The sequence below is a fragment of the Lacerta agilis genome, chromosome 18 (genome assembly GCF_009819535.1).
Source record: "Lacerta agilis isolate rLacAgi1 chromosome 18, rLacAgi1.pri, whole genome shotgun sequence".
NCBI classification, from domain to species: domain Eukaryota; kingdom Metazoa; phylum Chordata; class Lepidosauria; order Squamata; family Lacertidae; genus Lacerta; species Lacerta agilis.
Window position 1 is genome coordinate 7,540,556 of NC_046329.1, and position 21,502 is coordinate 7,562,057.

At 49.2% G+C, this 21,502-nt stretch overlaps 1 protein-coding gene across 1 annotated transcript; it reads right to left on the minus strand.

Moving 5' to 3' along the window:
• Nucleotides 1-251: 251 nt before the first annotated feature.
• On the minus strand, nucleotides 252-19,648 carry PLPP2 (phospholipid phosphatase 2). The gene is made up of 6 exons (XM_033136822.1): nucleotides 19,474-19,648; nucleotides 5,217-5,368; nucleotides 4,204-4,481; nucleotides 3,523-3,580; nucleotides 2,178-2,354; nucleotides 252-405 (listed from the first exon to the last, which is right to left on the minus strand). Exons 1-6 carry the CDS (start codon nucleotides 19,526-19,528, stop codon nucleotides 274-276), a joined length of 852 nt encoding a protein of 283 aa, XP_032992713.1. The 5' UTR covers nucleotides 19,529-19,648; the 3' UTR covers nucleotides 252-273.
• Between the last annotated feature and the right edge of the window lie 1,854 nt (nucleotides 19,649-21,502).

The following is a 21,502-nucleotide window of genomic DNA, read 5'->3' on the forward strand; positions in this document are numbered from 1 at the left end:
TTTTTTCCCCCTTCCGGGTGCAAAAATCTAAGAGGTGCAAAATACATTGTGCAGTTATAACGGGCATCGAACAAACGGTAAAAAATAATAATAATAAAAATGGGGGGGGGGGGAAATAATCCGGCCGCTCCCAATTGCCTCCATCGCGAAAGTTCAAAAGCAAAAGGCTTTTCGGGAAGGAGGGAAGCGCTTTCGGTCGAGCGGAGGAGACGAGTCTTTCTGCCTGCCCCCCCACCCCCAAGAAAAAAGAGACACACGACTTCAGGCAAGAGTTCAGGCCCCATCCTCGTAGGTGTAATGGTTCCGATCCGGCTCGCTGAGGGGGACGCTGGGCTTGTGTGCGGCGGGGTTTTCGGCACATGGGGGCGGGGGCCGGTGCTTGAAGAAGTCGGAGACGTATCGGACCTGGAAGGGGGCAGGAAATTTAAGCGCCGTTTTTGCGACGTAACTCCCAGTGCCTGCGAACTCCCAGGAGGCAGAGCATTGGGCAGCAAATATCCCCTCAACGTACAGACAACTGTATGAGCACCGCCCTAACCACCCAGCTATCTATCTAAAGATGTTAGAAAACCCGAGACACCGATGGGCTCGTTTTAATGCATTACCCTCGGCGTTACTAACTGGTAGATATCTTCGGATCCCGATAGAACAGAGGCTATGTCCTTGCGATCTCAAGGAAATCGAATCTATTAGCCACGTTCTCCTACACTGCACTCTGTATCGAGATTCGAGGAAGGAGTTAATCGAACCCCTGTTAAAAAAATCTACCAGGCCGTTCAATTGAAATGCTGACTAGATAATTTAATTGAGGACACCAACCCAGAGCGAACTATGATGGTAGCTAAATTTTGCTATCACGCGTCAAGACTGACATCGACTGACAACAGCGATAAAGCCGTCCACCAAGCCATAGCGGATAATACTTAAATGGAATTATCTCCTATTAAATTTTAGCTAAATTTTAATCTAACACGGGATCTGAAATAGTATTTGTTAAAAGACGATATTTAAGAAATATTTATATTATGTACTATCGTTTTATTTTCTCTTTTGCTGGTCTATGACCGTAATAAAGTTTTATTATCATTTATTATTATCGAGGGGCTGAGAGCGGCAGAGGGAGCATTCAGACGCAGGGAATATTGCCTCGCGGGTTACAATGCCAGTCGTCAGCGCAGAACCCCGGTCCAGCTCAGAGGTCTGCAATGGTTGCTGAATCTGCGGCTGGGCCGAGGTCAAGGTGTTACTATATAACCTGCACACCCCCCCCCCCACAACAACAACTTGGGACCCCGCAAAGTGCTTTGTTTGGTGGACTTGTCCCTGCTAAACGTGCCCTGTTTGGCGTTTGTAAGAACTTTGGAACTCCTTGCCTATAGACATCAAGCAGCTGGCTGCCTTTGCAGAACTCGTTTCCGCACCTGCTAATACAAACCGTCCCGTTTCGGCAAGCTGACTCTGACGATGTTTAGAAAACGGAGGCGATTTTTAACCCGTTTTAGTATTTTTGCATGTTTCCTCGTTTAATAATAATAATAATTATTATTTATGTATACCCCACCCATCTGGCTGTGTTTCCCCAGCCACTCTGGGCGGCTTCCGACAGAATTGTTAAAATACAATAATCTATTAAACATTAAAAGCTTCCCTAAACAGGGCTGCCTTCAGATGTCTCCTAAAAGTCTGGTAGTTGTTTTTCTCTTTGACATCTGGTGGGAAGGTGCCACCACCGAGAAGGCCCTCTGTCTGGTTCCCTGTAACTTGGCTTCTCGCAGCGAGGGAACTGCCAGAAGGCCCTCGGAGCTGGACCTCAGTACTCCTCCTTTATCTTTCTTTAAACAACTTTGAGGTTTTCTGTGTGTGTGTGTGTGTGTGTGTGTGTGGTTTGTTTGGTTTTTTTTTTTAACAACCAAACAATGTATAAATCTTACGAAACGAAGACCACGAATAGTGACATCACGGAATGTTCGCAGGCATTCCAGCCAATCGGAAGCAGGAAGAGAACCACAAGGGAACTGGTTTAGGAGCTGTGTGTTACGGAGAGGATGGGTGAAGGCAGGAAGGCACCCGGCTGGGGATTCGAACTCAGTTCCCCGCACCCCCAGCCTGCCAGCTCCCCCCCCGATGGACTGTGCCCCCTTCCCACCTCAGCCCCCCCCCCACCGCCACAGACTTACGATGAGGACAGCGATCAGCATTCCTTGCAGGAGCCCCAACAACACGTCACTCCAGTGATGTTTATAGTCCGAGACCCGGGTGTAGCCCACGAAGATGGCGAAGGAGATGAGGAAGAACTGGATGGTGGGTCGAACCAGGCGTGCCCATCGCCCGACCAGGCGTGCTTGGACGTAGAGCTGGAAAGAGAGAGAGATAGAGAGAGAGGAGGGATTGGCTGCAGAGCAGATTTCTGACCTGCAGAATGGGTCGGCTGCCTTGCATGCAGAAGGTTCCTGGTTCAGTCTCAACGTAGGCCTGAAAGGCTGGAGAGTTAGCTGACAGGGAGTGCAGATTATCCCGAGCTAGACTCAGCAGCAGGCAGCTTTCTATGTGGCTCTTCAAACCACACCTTTATTCCTAACAATGAGGACTAGAAACTTGCTTTGTTTTAAAAAGGTTGTTGCTCCCTCAACTAGAGCTGCTGTTTTCCCCTCAACTTGTGCGCCCTTTCCCCTTTCTGCCTTATTTTCCGGAACTCCATATTCTGCTCCTCCTTTCTCTTTGAAGAAGAAGAAGAAGAAGAAGAAGAAGAAGAAGAAGAAGAGTTTGGATTTGATATCCCGCTTTATCACTACCCGAAGGAGTCTCAAAGCGGCTCACATTCTCCTTTCCCTTCCTCTGTGAGGCGAGTGGGGCTGAGAGACTTCAGAGAAGTGTGACTAGCCCAAGGTCACCCAGCAGCTGCATGTGGAGGAGAGGAGACGCGAACCCAGTTCACCACATTACGAGTCCTTTGCAGAAAACCAGGATGTATCTGTCCTATCACAGAATCGCAGAGTCGGGAGGGACCCCCCAAGGGTCATCGAGTCCAACCCCCTGCAATGCAGGAATCATTGGTGGGTTCATCTAAGATCAGGTACCTCTAGTGCCGGCATCTAGAGTGTGGTGTAACAGTTTGGGGGTTGGACTCTGACCTGGGCGAGACCATGAAGGACACTGGGTGATCTTGGGCAAGTCACTGTCTCGGCCCGGTATACCTGAAGGAGCGTCTCCACCCCCATTGTCCAGCCCTGAAACCGAGGTCCAGCTCCGAGGGCCTTCTGGCGGTTCCCTCATTGTGAGAAGTGAGGTTACAGGGAACCAGGCAGAGGGCCTTCTCGGTGGTGGCGCCCTCCCTGTGGAACGCCCTCCCATCAGATGTCAAGGAAATAAACAGCTATCTGACTTTTAGAAGACATCTGAAGGCAGCCCTGTTTAGGGAGGTTTTTAATTGTTGATGTTTTATCGCTATATAATAATAATAATAATAATAATATAATATTCTGTTGGGAGCTGGCAAAGTCGGGAAACAAACAGCACACTTACTGCTAGGAACATCATGCAGTACATTCCAAATGAGGAGTGTCCGGAATAGAAAGATAACCTAGGAGGAAAAAAAGAGAGAGATTACAAATAATAAACAAACAAACACATATTCGGGTTCTAAAAGTACTTGGTGGGCAACTGTTCCTGGGATGGATCTACACACAGGAAAACCCCCACCATAAATAAGTCAGAAATCAAATCATCGTAACAAAATTTAAAAAAAACCACTATGTAAAACCACACAGGAAAGTTTTCTGCTCTATTGCGCCATCTGGTGTTGCACATTTGCAACACATTCAAAACGCTGTTTTTTGACTCGTGTAGCGGAGTCCTTGGAGTGAAGAGGTCTGGCCCTGCCTGGTGGAAGGAATCATAGAGTTGGAACGGGGCCCGAGGGTCAACTAGTCTGACCCCCTGCAATGCTGGGATCCTTCGCCCAACGTGGGTCTCGAACCCACAACCCTGAGATTAAGCGTCTCGTGCTCGGCCGACGGAGCTGTTGTTCAAGCGTTCTGAAGAACGCGTGCGATGGAAGCATCCGAAATATTTAGGAACGGTTAACTAGACTGCTCCACTCAGCCTAGCACTGCCTGCTCTGACCGGCAGCAGCTCTGCAGGTGTCTGGGGAGCAGCTGCCAAGATATCAAGTCCGCCCGCCCAGCCCACTCCTTCCACCCTTACCTGGACTCAGTGATGTCTTTGGCGTTGCCCTGGCAGATGTCTTCCAGTTGGACATAAACCGAGCAGTTGACTTTCGACCAATTGGGATTGCAGACCGCCAGGAAGTTGGGCCGCAGGCGCCCAATCATGTACTTGGCCAGGTCTGTCAGCGATTGGCTGATGGCGCCGCCAAACAGGAAGGTCCCCACCACCTTGTAGAGGGCGGCGAGGTAATTGTTGAACTTGGAGCGAGAGTACAGGCGTTCGGTGTAGACGAGGTATGCCTCACCGGCAGAAATCTACAAACGGATATATATAGAGGAATCATAAAATTGTAGAGTTGGGACCCCAAGGGTCATCTAGTTCAACCGCCTGCAATGCAGTTACGCAACGTGAGACTCGAACTCACAGCCCTGAGATTAAGCCTCATGCTCTACCAACTGAGCTATTGAGAGAGAGAAATTGATTAATGGACTGAAATTAGTCGCGTGCCTTCATTTCAATGGGATTAATGGACCTAGGGTGGATCTACACACAGTGGGGAAAACGCTATAAATAAGTAAGAAATTAAATCGTTTTAACAGAAGGGGAAAAAATCGCTATGGAAAATCACATAGATTTTTTTTTTGCTCTCTGACGCCATCTGGTGTTGCATGTTTATAACGCATTCGAAACGCTGTTTGGTTTTTTTTTTTTTTTTACTAATGTAGATGAGTTCCTAAATTGGTCATGTCCATTGACTTCAATGGGCCAGGCTCTTGAGTTCGACTGAGATTGGATCATAGCTGTCAACTTTTCCCTTTTCTTGCGAGGAATCCTATACGGAATAAGGGAATTTCCCTTTAAAAAGGGGGGAAAGTTGACAAAAATGAAACCTCCATATTTGAAAAAGAGCTGAAAACAAAATTAGTCTCAAAATGTACAAATTAATACTAGAATGGTATACAAAAGACGAACAGGTTAAATCAGCCTCGCAGGGCTGTTGTAAGGATCAAAGTGTGAGATCCTGCTATCGTAACAACCGCTTTCCTTACAATGAGAACGGTGCAGGGAATCGTCACGCCGGCCATGGCTCCGTGGGTGATGGTGTCTGCCTTGTACGGGTAGCGGATGGAAGTGTCTTCGCAATAGAACCCCCTCTTGTAGGGAGAGTTTACCAATGTCAGGATGATGAACGGCAGGGAGGCTGGAAGTGGGGAGAAGAGAAAGGTTGTCAGGAGGAGCGAGGCGGCAGTAAATCACGCCGTGCAAGTTTATTAGCAAGAGTTTCAGACTTGGGAGGTGGGTCCTCATCAGAGGGAGAGAGTAGAGAGAGAAAGAGAAAGAAACACACACACACACACACACACAGAGAGAGAGAGAGAGAGAGAGAGAGAGAGAGAGAGAGAAATATAGAAAGAGAGAGGGAGGGAGGGAGAAATATATAGAGAGAGAGGGGGGAGAGAAAGAAAGAAAGAAGACAGGAGAGAGAGAGAGAGAGAGAGAGAGAGAGAGAGAGAGAATGAAATAGAGAGAGAGAGAGAGAGAAATATAGAAAGAGAGAGAGACAGTGAGAGAAAGAAATATATAGAGAGAGAGAGAAAGAAGAGAGAGAGATAGAAAGAAAGAATGAAAGAGAGAAAGAGAGAGAGAAATAGAGAGAGAGAGAGAGAGAGAGAGAGAAAGAAACATAGAAAGAAAGAAAGAATGAAAGAAAGAAAGAAAGAAAGAAAGAGAGAAATATAGAAAGAGAGAGAGAGAGAGAGAGAGAGAGAAAGAAATATATATAGAGAGAGAGAGAGAAAGAAGAGAGAGAGAGAAAGAAACAGAGAGCGAAATATAGAAAGTGAGAGAGAGAGAGAGAGACAGAGAGAGAAAGAAATATATATATATATATATAGAGAGAGAGAGAGAGAGAGAGAGAGGGAGGGAGGGAGAAAGAAGAGAGAGAGAGAAAGAAACAGAAAGAAAGAATGAATGAAAAAGAGAGAGAGAAAGAAAGAAAGAAAGAAAGAAAGAAAGAAAGAAAGAAAGAAAGAAAGAAACATAGAAAGAAAGAAAGAATGAAAGAGAGAAAGAAGAGAGAGAAATATAGAAAGAGAGAGACAGAGACAGAGAGAGAAAGAAATATATAGAGAGAGAGAGAAAGAAGAGAGAGAGAGAGAAAGAAACAGAAAGAAAGAAAGAATGAAAGAGAGAGAGAGACAGACAGACAGACAGAGAAATATAGAAAGAGAGAGAAAGAAAGAGAGAGAGAGAGAAGAGAAAGAGAGAGAGAGAGAGAAAGAAAGAAAGACTGCTTGCTAGGTCAGGGGTAGGCAACCTAAGACCTGGGGGTCGGATCCGGCCCAATCACCTTCTCAATCCGGTCTTGGAATCAGCGTGTTTTTTACATGGGTAGAACGTGTCCTTTTATTGAAAATGCATCTCTGGGTTGTTTGTGGGGCAGAGGAATCCGTTCATTATTATTTTTTTCCCAAAATACAGTCCGGCCCCCCACATGGCCTGAGGGACGGCGGACCGGCCCACGGCTGAAAAAGGTTGCCGACCCCTGCGCTGGGAGTTTCAATCCTGGGTGGCGGGGGAGCGAAACAGCGGCTTCCCCACGGCCGCTAGAGGGGGCACGCTGAGCCCAGAGCTCCCGGATTTAAAGGGTGGCGCTGTTTTGAGCGCGGCCGCAGAAGAACCCAGAGGGGCAGGACGCTCCCAGTGTCAACAAGTCTCTTGGCCGCCCACATTTATTAGGGATTGCCCAACCCTTCTGCAAAGGCAACTTGCCGAACCGGTTCTAAGCATGAGGGAAACTGCTCTCCCATTTCCACTTTCCGCCTGCGGAGGAAGAAAACCCAAACCGACAAACCCCAAAATTTCGGGGCCGCCTCACCGGATCAGGGGTAGACTCTTAATCTCGGGGTTGTGGCTCCGAACCCCACATTGGGCAAAAGATTCCCGCAAAGCAGGGCGTTAACTTGGGCCAAATGACCCTTTCCCTGGCCACGTCCCCTTGGTGAGCTGTGCATGGTCTCTGAGCATGCGCAGAGCGCCCCCAGCCTCACAGGGTTGTCGTGGGGGGGTGGGGGAGCCGGAGAACCGCTTACATGCCCCCTAGAGCTCCATGGAGAAACAAGGCGGGCCATAAATGGCGTAGTTCATGAGGCTCTTAATGTCAGGGTTGTGGGTTCGAGTCCCACGTGGAGCAAAAGATTCCAGGGGGTTGGACTAGATGACCCTGGGGGTCCTTTTCCGGTTCTATGGTTCTATGGTAAAGGTAAAGGGACCCCTGGCTATTAGGTCCGGTCGTGTCCGACTCATCTCGCTTTACTGGCCAAGGGAGCCAGCATACAGATTCCGAGTCATGTGGCCAGCATGACTAAGCCGCTTCTGGCGAACCAGAGCAGCGCCCGGAAACGCCGTTTACCTTCCCGCTGGAGAGGTACCTATTTATCTACTTTGCACTTTGATGTGCTTTCGAACTGCTAGGTGGGCAGGAGCAGGGACCGAGCAGCGGGAGCTCACCCCGTCATTGCGGGGATTCGAACTGCCGACCTTCTGATCGGCAAGCCCTAGGCTCTGTGGTTTAACCCACAGCGCCACCCGCGTCCCTCCTAAGAACCATTATAAGCAGTTAAATTCCTTAGCAGGATTGGAATAATGCTTGTAGTTTAATGGTGAATTTTGGACATAATGGAGATGTAAAAAGATTTGGATTATCATAAAAAGTGCAGGAGGAAATGATTAATAACAGGAACCATAAAGAGGAGGATGGAAGTCCAGGAGATTCTATGGAACCAGAGCAGCGCACGGAAACGCCGTTCACCTTCCCGCCGGAGCGGTACCTATTTATCTACTTGCACTTTTGACGTGCTTTCGAGCTGCTAGGTGGGCAGGAGCTGGGACTGAGCAACGGGAGCTCACCCCATCATTGCGGGGATTCGAACTGCTGACCTTCCGACCGGCAAGCCCTAGGCTCTGTGGTTTAGACCACAGCGCCACCCGCGCGTCCCATGATTCTATGTTGCCTGACCCCAAAACCGCTGGAGAGCTGGCCGCAAATGATATTTATATCCTTCCTCGCTCACGCAAAAACTGTATTGGGGGGGGTGTCTAACCCTAGCCAGGTGATCTCTAAACATAAGCTTTTATCCACTCGTGGCTGCCTAAGGAAGCATATAATATATATAAATATGGCTGGAGGAAGCAGGTGCAACGAGAAATCCTAATTTTAGAGACACGTTTAGACTGTCGTTTAAACCCCTGTTTCTATTCCCAGATGAAAAATGCAACGGGGAAAGAGTAAACCAGTCCGAATTGCCACTTGGTCCCTGACGCCAGCGATGCCCACCTGTGGTTAAACCAGATTTAGGGGTAAGAAGAGCTTGCAGAAACTCCAAATTAAACCTTTTCGTGCTTTTTTTAAGAGGCGCTTTGGGGACGGGAAAAAAAGAAAAGATTATGGAGCAGTAGGTAACTATTTTGGGAGAAGTCCTCTTTGCGCTCGCCGGGGCAAGGGACGGTCACCCGATTGTCTCGGGAGAGCTAAAAACGAACACACCTTAAAATAAAACCAAGGAACTTGGCGCGGGAAAGGCTTTACGGCACGGTAGGAGAGGTGTAATATAAAAATAGGACGTAAATGAGTTAAATGGGGGTGGAGGAAATGGAAAACAGGAGGTTTAAAATACAGGACTGGGTGGTAAATTAAAATTGCAGGGAGGTCGTTTCTGCTTCCTTAAAAAGCACAGAGGGAGCTTGATTTCGCGAGTAAAAGCTTATTAATTTGGCGGGAAAGGCACAAAAAAAGCTGGCTTTTCCGGGTGTGTCCGGATAGCTCTCTTCTTCCTTGGCGATCCCTCGTAGCCGAGTAAGATTGTCTTCCATGAAAAGTTGTCCAAATATAAACAGTTAACTTATTAAACCTCACAGTGATTTCATAACTATCTATGTATTTCTAATAGTATAACCGAATCAGTCATTTTTGATATCGCTGTAAAAAAACTACTCTGAAAATCTATTATTCCAAAAAACGAAATCTTCATCGGGTTGTAAATATTAATATTGTACCAGCAAGGAGTCTGTTTAATAATAATAATAATAATAATAATAATAATAATAATAATATTTAAATCAAGTCTTACTGACAAGTGATTTAAAACAAATCCACCCCGATTGCCAGGATCCTTTTGGGGGTAAAGTTGTGTGCTTTGCAAGATTGTGCGGTGCATACGAAAAGCAAAAGGACTCGAGATAAAACAGCCGAGGAGAAAGTTACTCAATCCAGGTGGAATTTCTGCATTCCGTACCTGCCTAGCCAAAGTTCTCGCCAAGCCGCAAGCCAGTTTCAAAGGCAGCCCACGCCAAGCCTCTCAGGCAGCAAACCACACCCCGATGCACAGCGAACAACAATCGATGGACGGGCAGAACTCTCTCTCTCTCTCTCTCTCTCTCTCTCTCTCTCTCTCTCTCATCCGGATCTTTCAATCCGGCAGCTTTTCCCCAGAGAGTCTGAGCCAGCCTCTTCTCTCATTCAGGACCTAGGAAGTGCCTGCAGGATCAGACCCATGGCCCAGCTGGCCCAAACTCCTGTTCTCTCGCAGTGCGGGAGAGAAACCTGCAAGCAGGTTCCGAGCGCAAATGCACGCTCCCCCCAGGGGCATAGCGCGGAGGGCGGGTTGCCAGGCCCCAGGCACATTTTTCGTGGTGTGCGTGTGTGCACATTCGGCTCCTCGCGCCACCCTGCCAGACATGAGTTGCTTTGTGAGAGAGGACCAAAGGGCTGCATTGGCCTTCCGGGCTCAAAGGCGGTGCAGGGTGGCCCCGCTTGGCTCTAGTGGGAAGGAGGGTATTCCAGAAAACTCTTCGTGCCTGCCCCGGGACCCAGCAAACCACGCTACGCCACCGCTCTCCCTTCTTTCCAGCAACTGGCATTCATAAACGTTGCTGCCTTCATTGGCGGAGGCAGAGCATACCGAGGTTGTCTAATCTTCTTTTGAAGTTGGTGGGGGTGGCTGCCTCCTGCAGGGGGGGGGGGTTCCACAGTTCAAACTATCCGCGGCATGAAGAAGTTCTGCCTTTTATCTGTCCTGAATCTTCCAACATTCAGCTTCACGAGATGCAGGAAAACCCTTCCTCCGTTGCTGCATACAATTTTGTACCCTTCTATCACGGGCCTTAGGGACGCGGGTGGCGCTGTGGGTTAAACCACAGAGCCTAGGGCTTGATGATCTGAAGGCTGGGGTTTCAAATCCCTATGACGGGGTGAGCTCCCGTTGTTCGGTCCCAGCTCCTGCCCACCTAGCAGTTCGAAAGCACGTCAAAGTGCAAGCAGATAAATAGGTACCACTCCGGCGGGAAGGTAAACGGTGTTTCCGTGCACTGCTCTGGTTTGCCAGAAGCGGCTTAGTCCTGCTGGCCACATGGCCCGGAAGCTGTACGCCGGCTCCCTCGGCCAGTAAAGCGAGATGAGCACCGCAACCCCAGAGTAGTCCGTGACTGGACCTAATGGTCAGGGGTACCTTTACCTTTAACACAACTTTTCTCTAAACGAAAAAGCCCCAAATGCTGTAGCCTTTCCTCCCTGGGGAGTTTCTCCCAACCATTAGAGCAGGCATGTCCAGAGTCCATTTTGGGGGCCTAATCCATCCCGCCGGTCGATTTAACCTGGCCCCTGTGGCAGTATATGTCCTGGGGTAAAATCAACAACTTCAACCCTAAAAAAAAAAGCTCAAGAACTTTGGTCGGCCCTCACGCATGTTCACTTCAAATCTGGCCCCTTTTGAAAAAGGTTTGGGCACCCCTGCCTCAGAGAATCGTATGGATTTTGTCGAATCATCAAATGCGCAACGTTTTTCCTCTGTCTATCCTTCCTCACATTTACAGCATATTTTGCAGCGGCTTAGGAGAAGGTAGGACATCTTCAAAAAGCATGTGTAAGCATGTGTCTCCAATCTTTACGGGTGTTTACACTTTTTAAAAAAATCGAAAAAACGCTTTGCCAGCGGAATCAGGAGTATCTTTTAGCCGGCAATTAAAAACACTTCCTCAAACAGAGATTGGTTCACTCCTGCTCTCTATTCGTGGCATTCGCCTCTCTCCGCCTTCCCAAAGATGTTGGTTGCGCTGCATCTTTGTCACGACAACCCTAAAGAGCAGGCCAGACTCTACACGGTCACTTTGCAAGGGCAGGAGGGGGCGCCCCTTTTATGTCAAAGGGAGAAAGGTCGCTCCGTGTAAATGCAAAAAAAACGGTGGGAGGGTTCAGCCTACGGAATCGCTTGTTTTTTGCACGGGTGGTTTTTAAACAAAGCAAAGCCTTCCTGGCTAAGCAAATCCAGCTAAGGCAGGAGCCTCCGTTGACCTGCCTGCTTCCTTAGCTCCTCCCCAAAACAAAGGCAGGACTTAGCATTCCACTACATGGATACTGTCCAATAGCTCCTTGCGCCTCCTTCTCGCAGAAGGAAACAACCACAGATAACATCAGCACAAATGAATTAACAACAACAACAACAACAACAATTTATTTATACCCCGCCCATCTGGCTGGGTTTCCTCAGCCACTCTGGGCAGCTCCCAGCAGAATATTAAAAACACGATTTAACATCAAAAATTTAAAACTTCCCTAAAGAGAGCTGGCTTCAGATGTCTTTTAAAAGTCAGATAGTTATTTATTTCCTTGACATCTGATGGCAGGGCATTCCACAGGGTGGGCGCCACCACCGAGAAGGCCCTCTGCCTGGTTCCCTGCAACCTCACTTCTTGCAGGGAGCGAACTGCCAGAAGGCCCTCGGAGCTGGACCTCAGTGTCCAGGCAGAACAATGGGGGTGGAGACGCTCCTTCAGATATACTGGACCGAGGCTGTTTAGGGCTTTCAAGGTCAGCACCAAGACTTTGAATTGAGTCCGTAAGTGATTGTGGTGGCCAATTCTGGATCCACACATCCTTCCACAGTGGGGGCATAGGTTTCCAGGCAGAAGTTGATCCCGGTGAGGGTTCGCCAAGCCTACCTTCCTCTTAGCAAATTTCTCCCTTGCGTCCTGAGTTCGAGCGTCTTCAAAGCCCATGACACCTTTGGGAAAGGCTGTTCCCCAACTAAAGAAGAAGGCTGATCGCCGAAGAATTGATGCTTTTGAATTCTGGTGCTGGAGGACAAACCTACACAACATCTTAAAAAGCAGAGACATCACCTTGCCGACAAAGGTCCGTATAGTTAAAGCTATGGTTTTCCCAGCAGTGATGTATGGAAGTGAGAGCTGGACCACAAAGAAGGCTGGTCGCCGAAGAATAGATGCTTTTGAATTATGGTGCTGGAGGAGACTCTTGAGAGTCCCATGGACTGCAAGAAGATCAAACCTCTCCATTCTGAAGGAAATCAGCCCCGAGTGCTCACTGGAAGGACAGATCCTAAAGCTGAGGCTCCAGTACTTTGGCCACCTCATGAGAAGAGAAGACTCCCTGGAAAAGACCCTAATGTTGGGAAAGATGGAGGGCACAAGGAGAAGGGGACGACAGAGGACGAGATGGTTGGACAGTGTTGTCGAAGCTACTAACATGAGTCTGACCAAACTGCAGGAGGCAGTGGAAGACAGGAGTGCCTGGCGTGCTCTTGTCCATAGGGTCACAAAGAGTCAGAAACGACTGAACGACTAAACAACACAACAACGTTCTCCAACTGAAGCGCTCTCAGGCCAGTGTTTCCCAATTGTCGGTGTTTATACTACATTTTATTTTAAGATTTGCCTTGAGAGAGTCTTCGAACCTCTTTCGCTTGCCACCAGCATTACGATTTCCGTTTTTAAGTTCGGAATAGAGGAGGAAGATCTGCACAACATGACCCGTCCAACGAAGCTGATGTTGGAGAATCATCGCTTCGACATGGGTGATGTTTGCAGACTGGCCTGGTATGGGAGAAGAAAGACCCCCTTGGAGCGTAACATTGGGGACCCCTCCATCGCAGGCTCAGGTTGTCTATGTGTGTAAATAAACCATATATCATAAAGACCAAAAAAGAATAAGATATGCACAACACTCAGAGCAGCTGATCCCACACACAGGGACCGCTAAAAAAGGAAGCCTGTCGCACTACATTCCCTGATCCGAATCTCGCTACCGCTGCAGTCATAGAATAGGGAACACCAGGTTCATCTAGTCCAGGGGTCAGCAAACTTTTTCAGCAGGGGGCCGGTCCACTGTCCCTCAGACCTTGTGGGGGGCCGGACTATATTCTGGAAAAAAAATATATGAACAAATTCCTATGCCCCACAAATAACCCAGAGATGCATTTTAAATAAAAGGAAACATTCTACTCATGTAAAAACACCAGGCAGGCCCCACAAATAACCCAGAGGTGCATTTTAAATAAAAGCATACATTCTACCCATGTAAAAACACCAGGCAGGCCCCACAAATAACCCAGAGGTGCATTTTGAATAAAAGGACACATTCTACTCGTGTAAAAACACACTGATTCCCGGACCAACCATGGGCCGTATTTAGAAGGTGATTGGGCCGCATCCGGTCCCCAGGCCTGCCCACGATATAGTCCAGGCATGTCCAACAGGTAGATCGCGATCTACTGGTGGATCACTGGATGTCTGCAGTAGGTCACTGGTAGATCATTGGTTCCTCCCCAAAGAAGCTGAACAACTGCGGCTCCCCTTAAAAAAGCTCAACATTCTACCTACTCCCTGAAAAAGCTCAACAACTTTGACCCGAACCCCCCAGAATGGGCCTTCCTCCTTCTTAAAAACCCCTCAAAAGGGGGGTAGATCACTCTGTGAGTAGATCGCAGTCTCTTGGGAGTCGGCCCCTGCAATGCAGGAATCTTTTGCCCAACGTGGGGCTCGAACCCACAACCCTGGGATTAAAGAGCCTCATGAGCTATCCTAGATCAATCCTGTGCATGCCCACTGTTTTGTTTGTGTCCCCCCCACCAAGAGGGTTCTCAAGGGTACCTCTTTTGGTTGTCGTTAAAAAAGCGTGGCTCTTCCCGTTAACAACATCATGGCGAGTACCGGAACCTATTTTTTCCCCTAAACTTTTTAGTTTAGAGGAAAGGTGAGGATCGACAGGATAGGAAGTTTATTAAATGGCAAATGGAGAGAGAGGGACTGGCGGGGACATGCAGCAAAGCTGGAGGCTGGGAGATTCGGGGCGAGATTTTTTTTTTAAAAAAAAGACAGGACTTCTTCATGCAGCGTGCGTTTAAACTATGGAACTCCCTAAAATTAGGTTTTTATTTGAAGAGGAAGGATAGGCTGTCAAGTATATAATTTGAATTAAATAAGGTGAATTTTAGGAGAGTATAGAATGTAAAAATAGATTTAGAAAATGTTTTTTGGATTATTGGTATTTTTTAAAATATGTGATAGATTTAAATTGGGAAGTTACGTGAAATATCTTGTAAGGGACGCAATAAGGGGAAACAGGAGGAAGTCCACTGTGAAGAAAGTTTAGATTTTTAAAATAATTTTTTGTTTTTTTGTTTTTGTTTTTTTGTGTAGATGTTTTGTATTGTAGTATGTTTTTTTCTTTGTTTGTTATTTTATGTATTCGTTGTTGTTTTTGGAAAATACAATAAATATCATTTTTTTTAAAAAAAACTACGGAACTCCCTGCCACTGGAGGCGGCGGTTGCCGCGAATTTAGACGGCTTTGCTGCTGGCCACGGGAGCTTTCCCAGCGGGGCACCGCTTATGCTTCTGAATGCAAGTGGCTGGAAACCCATAGGAGGGGAGAGTCGGCTCTCGCACTCGGGTCCTGCTCAGCAGGCATCCCACCGGCTGTCGACCGCGGGCCATCGGCCTCATCCAGCCACCAGGCTCTTCTCAACGTTCCCTGGCATGCAGTTACATTTCGTAGGTTTCCACTGCGACCCCCACCCCCGGGATATGTATTTAATTGCACGTTTCCTGCTTAGCTAATCTCCTTTGCGTTCCTATCCTTCCCAAATTTCCTTAATAAAATACAGGCTTTCTTAAGATTTAGTGTCAGGAGTATAACGTATTCCTGGACACCGCAGAGTTAGATGCAGACTTTTCTGGAAGCTTCTGGCTGTTGTGTAATTGACTGGACAGCACGACACAGGAACTCAGCAACTCACTGCTTAACTATATACAGTATTTATTGATTGAAGCAACTAGTATCCATAAGTTACTATTTACAGACTTTACAAAATAAAAGAAACAAAACAAAATCTTTTCCTCTCTCTCTGTCTCTCTCTCTCTCTATACTGACCACTTTCTCCACACCAACACCTGCACCACACACTAACCACACTAACCACAGAACTCTCACACAGAGCTCAGTCTTTAGGAACTCATTGACCAATCACAGGTCCCCCCAAAAAAGTGAGGAACACAAATCTCTCAATGGGTTGGATAAAACTTGGGTTTTTCGGTGTGCCACGTTTCCCCACCACACACAATTATTATTTTTCGGTGGGGTAAGCACTATTTGGATTATTTTTGCAGCCAAGCAACATAAGGACATGGAAATTAGATATTTGATAACCGGCACCTTCCGAGGAGGGGCCTTTGGGTTTGCATTCCACCCCCCCTTTCTTTCTTTTTTTAATTGCAATAAACAAGTATGGATTTTCCCCGGAGGGCAAAAGTACTAGGAGCTGATTGCCATCTTCCCATAGGGCCGAAGGTCGTCTCTTGTTCCAGCCGGCCCCTATCATCATTTCCTTCTCATGGCAAACCGAAGTGGTTGAGTGCCTGTCATTTTGAGAGCAAAACGGGGCCTTTTTGGGAGGGGGGGGGGAATAAGGGAGCAATTTCTGCATGCATGGGTGAAGGGGGAGGGGGCCGTGTTGTAACCCAAAAGAAAAAGAGCTCTGCAGAATAGCAGGGGGAGGCGAGACGGGGGAACTCCCTGCCACTTGAAATGCTCCTCATCTCCCTGTGTCTTAATAGGAATAATGCTCCTGTTAAGATGCTGAAGAGGGATGCAGGAGGCGCTGTGGTCTAAACCACAGAGTCTAGGGCTCGCTGATCAGAAGGTCGGCGGTTCGAATCCCCGCAATGATGGGGTGAGCTCCCGTTGCTCGGTCCCAGCTCCTGCCCACCTAGCAGTTCAAAAGCACGTCAAACTGCAAGTAGATAAATAGGTACCGCTCCGGCGGGAAGGTAAACGGCATTTCCGTGCGCTGCTCTGGTTCGCCAGAAGCGGCTCAGTTCTGCTGGCCACGTGACCCGGAAGCTGTATGCCGACTCCCTCAGACAGTAAAGCGAGATGAGCACCGCAACCCCAGAGTCGTCCGCGACTGGACCTAACGGTCAGGCGTCCCTTTACTTTTACCTGAAGCTGTACTGCAACAATCTGTTGCAGTCTCGACTTTCACAAACGCAGCTGACCGATAATGAATTTGTGGTGGGGTGCGATGCGGGGGGGTGGGGTCCCCAGAATACAGGAGAACCGTGTGAGGTTCTGAAAACGCCCCGTTCAAGCACAGAACCTTGGTTCCTGCTTTCAGCACTGGGAGGTTCAGCCCTCGAAACAACCCAGCGTTTAACCGGCGGAACTCTCAGCCACAAGGCAGTTGTCGGCCAAGGGGATTAAAGGGGGGGGGAGAGAGGAATTAAGCTGTATTTTCCATAAATTTGCCTAGGGGGTGGGCTGTTTGCCGTGACAGAACTCAAAGGAACATTTCTACCACCTGCGGGGGGGAAATATTATTTTACGGGCTGGGGATTGAGGACGAGGGGGTGAGGGTTTCCGGGCAGAAGTTGATCCCGGTGAGGGTTTGCCATGCGAGCCTTCCTCTTAGCACGTTTCCCCCTTGTGTCCTGAGTTCGAGTGTCTTCAAAGCCCATGACACCTTTGCTAAAGGCTGTTCTCCAATTGGAGCGCTCGCAGGCCAGTGTTTCCCAGTTGTTGGTGTTTATACTACATTTTTTAAGATTTGCCTTGAGAGGGTCTTTGAACCTCTTTGGTTGACCACTGGCATTACGCTTTCCATTTTTAAATTTGGAATAGAGGAGTTGCTTTGGAGGACGATAATCGGGCATCCGCACAACATGACCAGTCCAACGACTGATCCAGCAGGTCTCATTCTGGGCTTCTCATTTGCTCCATGGCTCTCGTTCTACATCGGTTTAAAGGTCATAATATACCTTGACAGGCAAATACGGAAGCAAAGGGCAGCCAAAAAGTCACCTCCGGGAATCTCAAAGTGAAGACAAACCTGCCCCACTTTCTGGCCAGAGGGTAGGGAGAAGACTGCAATGTTGCTGGCCAGGCCAGGATCACACCCCCACCTCTTCCCCTTCACCCAGTGCCATCTCCTAGAATCGTAGACTTGGAAAGGGACCCCAGGCGGTCATCTAGCCCAACCCCCTGCAAGGCCCCGGGGGGAAAGCCGCCTCCAGGATGCAAGCAGCGCACTCCATGCACAAAGATCCCGGAAAGCTGCTGCCGGTCAGTGCCTGTCTCGATAAGAGGCAGCTTACTAAGTTCCTCTTTTAACCAGCCCTTCCTTCGGAGCCAGCACGAGGACTAGAACCTTGCTTTGCCTTTTAAAACAACGCTTCCCAAACTGTTGTTGGATTACAACTCCCATCATCCCTAGCTAGCAAGACCAGCTCAGTCGGCAGAACACGAGGCTCTGAATCGCAGGGTCATGGGTTCGAGCCCCACGTGGAGGAAAAAGATTCCCGCATTGCACGGGGCTGGGCTAGATGACCCTTGGGGTCCCTTCCCAACTCTACAGTTTTGTGATTGCATGAAAACTCCCGGTGTGCTGCTGCCGGTCAGAGTTGGAAACGCCAGGCTATATTAATCAATGGCCTGACTCGACAGAAGGCAGGTCCCTATGTAAACCAGACCTCTATGAGGACTAGAATCTTGCTTTAATCTCTTCCCACTTGCACCAAGATTGTAGCACACCACCGGACAGGGGAGTTAAAGGCTGGTGGACGGAGTGGTTCTGGGGTCTCTCTGTATGTGAGTTTTACTGCAAATTATCATAACCCGCCCCGAGGACCATTCAGTTGGCAGGGAGGATAGAATTCTGAGCAAAGAACAGAACAGCAGTGGGTCAAACCGATTTCGATCTCCTTCCAGCCACCCATTCCATCAGCCTCAGAGCCCACCTCCACAAAAAAACAGCAACAAAAGAAAACAGCTCCCCGGCCCGCCTTCTAGGGTTGTCGTTACAAATCGCCGAATTAAGACCCTTCCTGCACTAGGTGATTGACAGACGGTGTGAAGGGCATTTCTTGAAACAGAGACCGATCAAAAACCAGAGAATCGTGGAGCCGGAAGGTGCCCCCCCCCCTGCCAGGCTGATTTCTACAGGAGTGCTGGATTCGAATCTTCCCTCAGACGTGGGGTTGTGGGAGGGGGAGTGGCAATCCCTCACAGAGGAATAATCAAAACAAGGAATTCAGATGAGCTGGCATCCGAACCAAGCCAACATTTCATTGCACGGGGGGGGGGGCAGGGAGTGGTCCCTCACCCCCCCCCCCAGTCTCCAACCCCACCCCCCCAGATGGTATCAATAAAGCCTGTGGGCCATTTCCACCCCCTTTGCGGTAGCAAATAAGAAGATGACTTAGAACTTACAACAAAAGGAGACCAAATTAGGAAAATATGGGGTGTCTCTCTCTCTCTCTTTCTCCCCCCCCCCGCCCCCAGCTAGGAGGTTGACTGCATAATGGATTTCATCATTCCTTGCTAGGGATCTGAATTGAGGAGGGGGGGGGTTAAATTTTAATTTTTTACTTTTTTAAGGCACAGACATGCTTAACTGGAGAAAAAGACTGTGCACGTGTGTGTCTATAGGGTGGGGGTCCCGGGGACCCCAAAGCAGGAGAAAGGAAGTTGCTCAGAGCCCCCCCTCCCCATTTAAGATCCAGAGTGTCTCAAGTGAGGCAAATATCCCAGATTTGGGGGGGGGGCGGTTCAGCAAAAGCAGTTGGTGGAAGATCAGATTTAGGAACAATTCCTATAAGACTCCCCCATAAACTTTTTTTTGGGGGGGTGGGGGAAGGAATTTGCAAAAGCCACGCCTGTTATTCACAATTTTTTGCGGGTGTCCTGGTTAGTTTAGCTGGGCGTCTTTGGGTGCAGGGAGAGCTAACTTTTTTTAGGGGGGGGGGGAGAGATGGAGTCGACTTGGGCCAGGCTGCTTAAGTCTTAGATGGGCAGCTTTGAGGAGTGGGGGGGTCCAAGGAGATGCCCCCTTTCCCCATTTCCAGGCGCGTAAAGGGAGGGATAAATTTGGGGAGGGGGTTCAAACGCAGACAGACAGGACAGGGAAGTGGGGGGGGGGCTAGTAGTGTTTTTTTTTGGGGGGGGCAAATTTCCCTTACCAACCACGAGGCACAGGACATCCAGCGCCAGGAAGAGCCTCGTTGCGCGCTCCATCGTTCCGCGGCCGCGGGTGATGCGCTCCAGCGCAGGCGGCGGCAGCGACGCTTCTCTCACATCGCCGGAGAAAAGAACCGCGGAAGATCCGCGTCCGCTGGCCGCAACCCTGGGAGTTAAGGAGTCGGGAGGAAGCCAGAAGGCGGAGCCGGCTCTGCCCAGGGGCGGGCGGGAAGCTGAGGGGCCGGGCTGCTGGGACTCAGCCGGCTAGGGAGACGCCCTCTCCCCTCCGGAGCCCGATCTCCTCCCTTCCCTCTCTCCCGGTTGTCATGGCTCCGAGCATGTGCAGAGTGCCTTTCCATGATTCCCGCAAGGGGAAGCCGTCGATTCATCAATGTGAGCGCAATGCGCCTTTCCATGATTCCGGCAGGGGGAAGCCGACGAACCGTCAATGTAAGCGCAACGTGCTTTGGGGCATGTGCAGAGTGCCTTTCCATAAAGCCGCCGAATCATCAATGTGGGCGCAACGTGCTTTGGGGCATGTGCAGAGTGCCTTTCCATAAAGCCGCCGTATCATCAATGTGGGAACAAAGCGCGTTGGGGCATGTGCAGAGTGCCTTTCCACAAAGCCGCCGTATCATCAATGTGGGAGCAAAGTGCGTTGGGGCATGTGCAGAGTGCCTTTCCTTGATTCCCACAAGGGGAAGCCGACGAATCATCAATGTGGGCGCAAAACGCGTTGGGGCATGTGCAGAGCGCCTTTCCAGTCCGGCAAGGCGGAGCCGCTGAAACGGGCAGTGTGCCTTTGAGCATGGGCAGAGTGCCTTGAAGATCACTCTTGGGCGGTTCACAACATTAAAGATACAAAAGGAAAACGCAAGAGATCCTGTGAGTTAGCCAGAACTACAGGCCGGGGCGGATAACCTCTGGCTTGTAGGCCAGTTTTCAGAACATAATTGAAGAGAAAAGAATCATAGAGTTTGAAGGGGTCCTGAGGATCATTTAGCCCAACCCTCTTCAATGCCGGAATATGCAGATGGAATCGAACCTGCAACCCTGGTGTTACCAGCACCACGCTCTAAGCAACTGAGCTATCCAGCTGATTTCGGCCCGCTGGTGTGTGTGTGTGTGTCCTAGGAGTGCCAACTTGGCCCTGCGACTCTGGGCACCTGGGGCCATGGGTGCCATGCAGTGTGCACCAAAATTTGTGGGTGCCTGGCCCCTTCATGGGGAATTTTGTGGGGCCCCAGGGGGTTGGCACCTATGATGCTTCCCGACTTGTCCCACGAGTCCATTTCCGGTTGGTAAGAGCACGAGACTCTTAATCTCAAGGTTGTGAGTTCGAGCCCCAGGTTGGGCAGAAAGATTCCTGAATTGCAGAGGGTTGGGCTAGATGACCTTTGGATGCAACTGAAAGACCAGTTTCCCATTCTTCCCAAAATGGTGCTTGGGAGAGAGAGGTGCAATTGCTTTTTTGTTGTTGCTGCTGCTGCTGTTCCTCAGGCCCACCACCGGCTGCAGAAATTAAATATCTGAATCAGATTAAATATCTGAATCAGAATCAGGTTAAATATCTGAATCAGAATCCCCAGATCTGTTTGCAGTTTGTTCCACACACACACACACACACACACCCAGCAGCCAGCAGCAAACCATTTTTGTGCAGCAAGGAAGCACTTCTCTTTAGCTCAGGATGGGCTGGGCTTCTTTACCTGTTTTCCCAGGGCAAACAAACACGAGTGCGGTTTCCTGAACTTTCTTCTTTTGCAAGAGATAGCATGGTTTGTTCCGTAAGGGAAGCTCAGCTCACCAACGCATGCTGTATAGCTGCTTCATTTATTCATTGCAGACTCTCCAAGTGCCCCTATTTCCCAGGGACGTCCCTGATTTAGAGAAGCCGTCCCGGTTTCTGATTTGATCCCGGAATGTCCCACTTTTTCTTAAAGGTAAAGGGACCCCTGACCATGAGGTCCAGTCGTGTCCGACTCTGGGGTTGTGGCGCTCATCTCACTCTATAGGCCGAGGGAGCCGGCG

Bases quoted from the DNA above. Each gene is read 5' to 3' on its own strand.
- PLPP2 (XM_033136822.1), bottom strand. From the start codon at position 19,528: ATGGAGCGCGCAACGAGGCTCTTCCTGGCGCTGGATGTCCTGTGCCTC. The intron at 4,482-5,216 runs GTAAGGAAAGCG...ATCCGTTTGTAG, and splicing joins TTCCCTGCACCGTTCTCATT to ATTTCTGCCGGTGAGGCATA. The intron at 406-2,177 runs GTAAGTCTGTGG...GCCCCCTTCCAG, and splicing joins TGCTGATCGCTGTCCTCATC to GTCCGATACGTCTCCGACTT.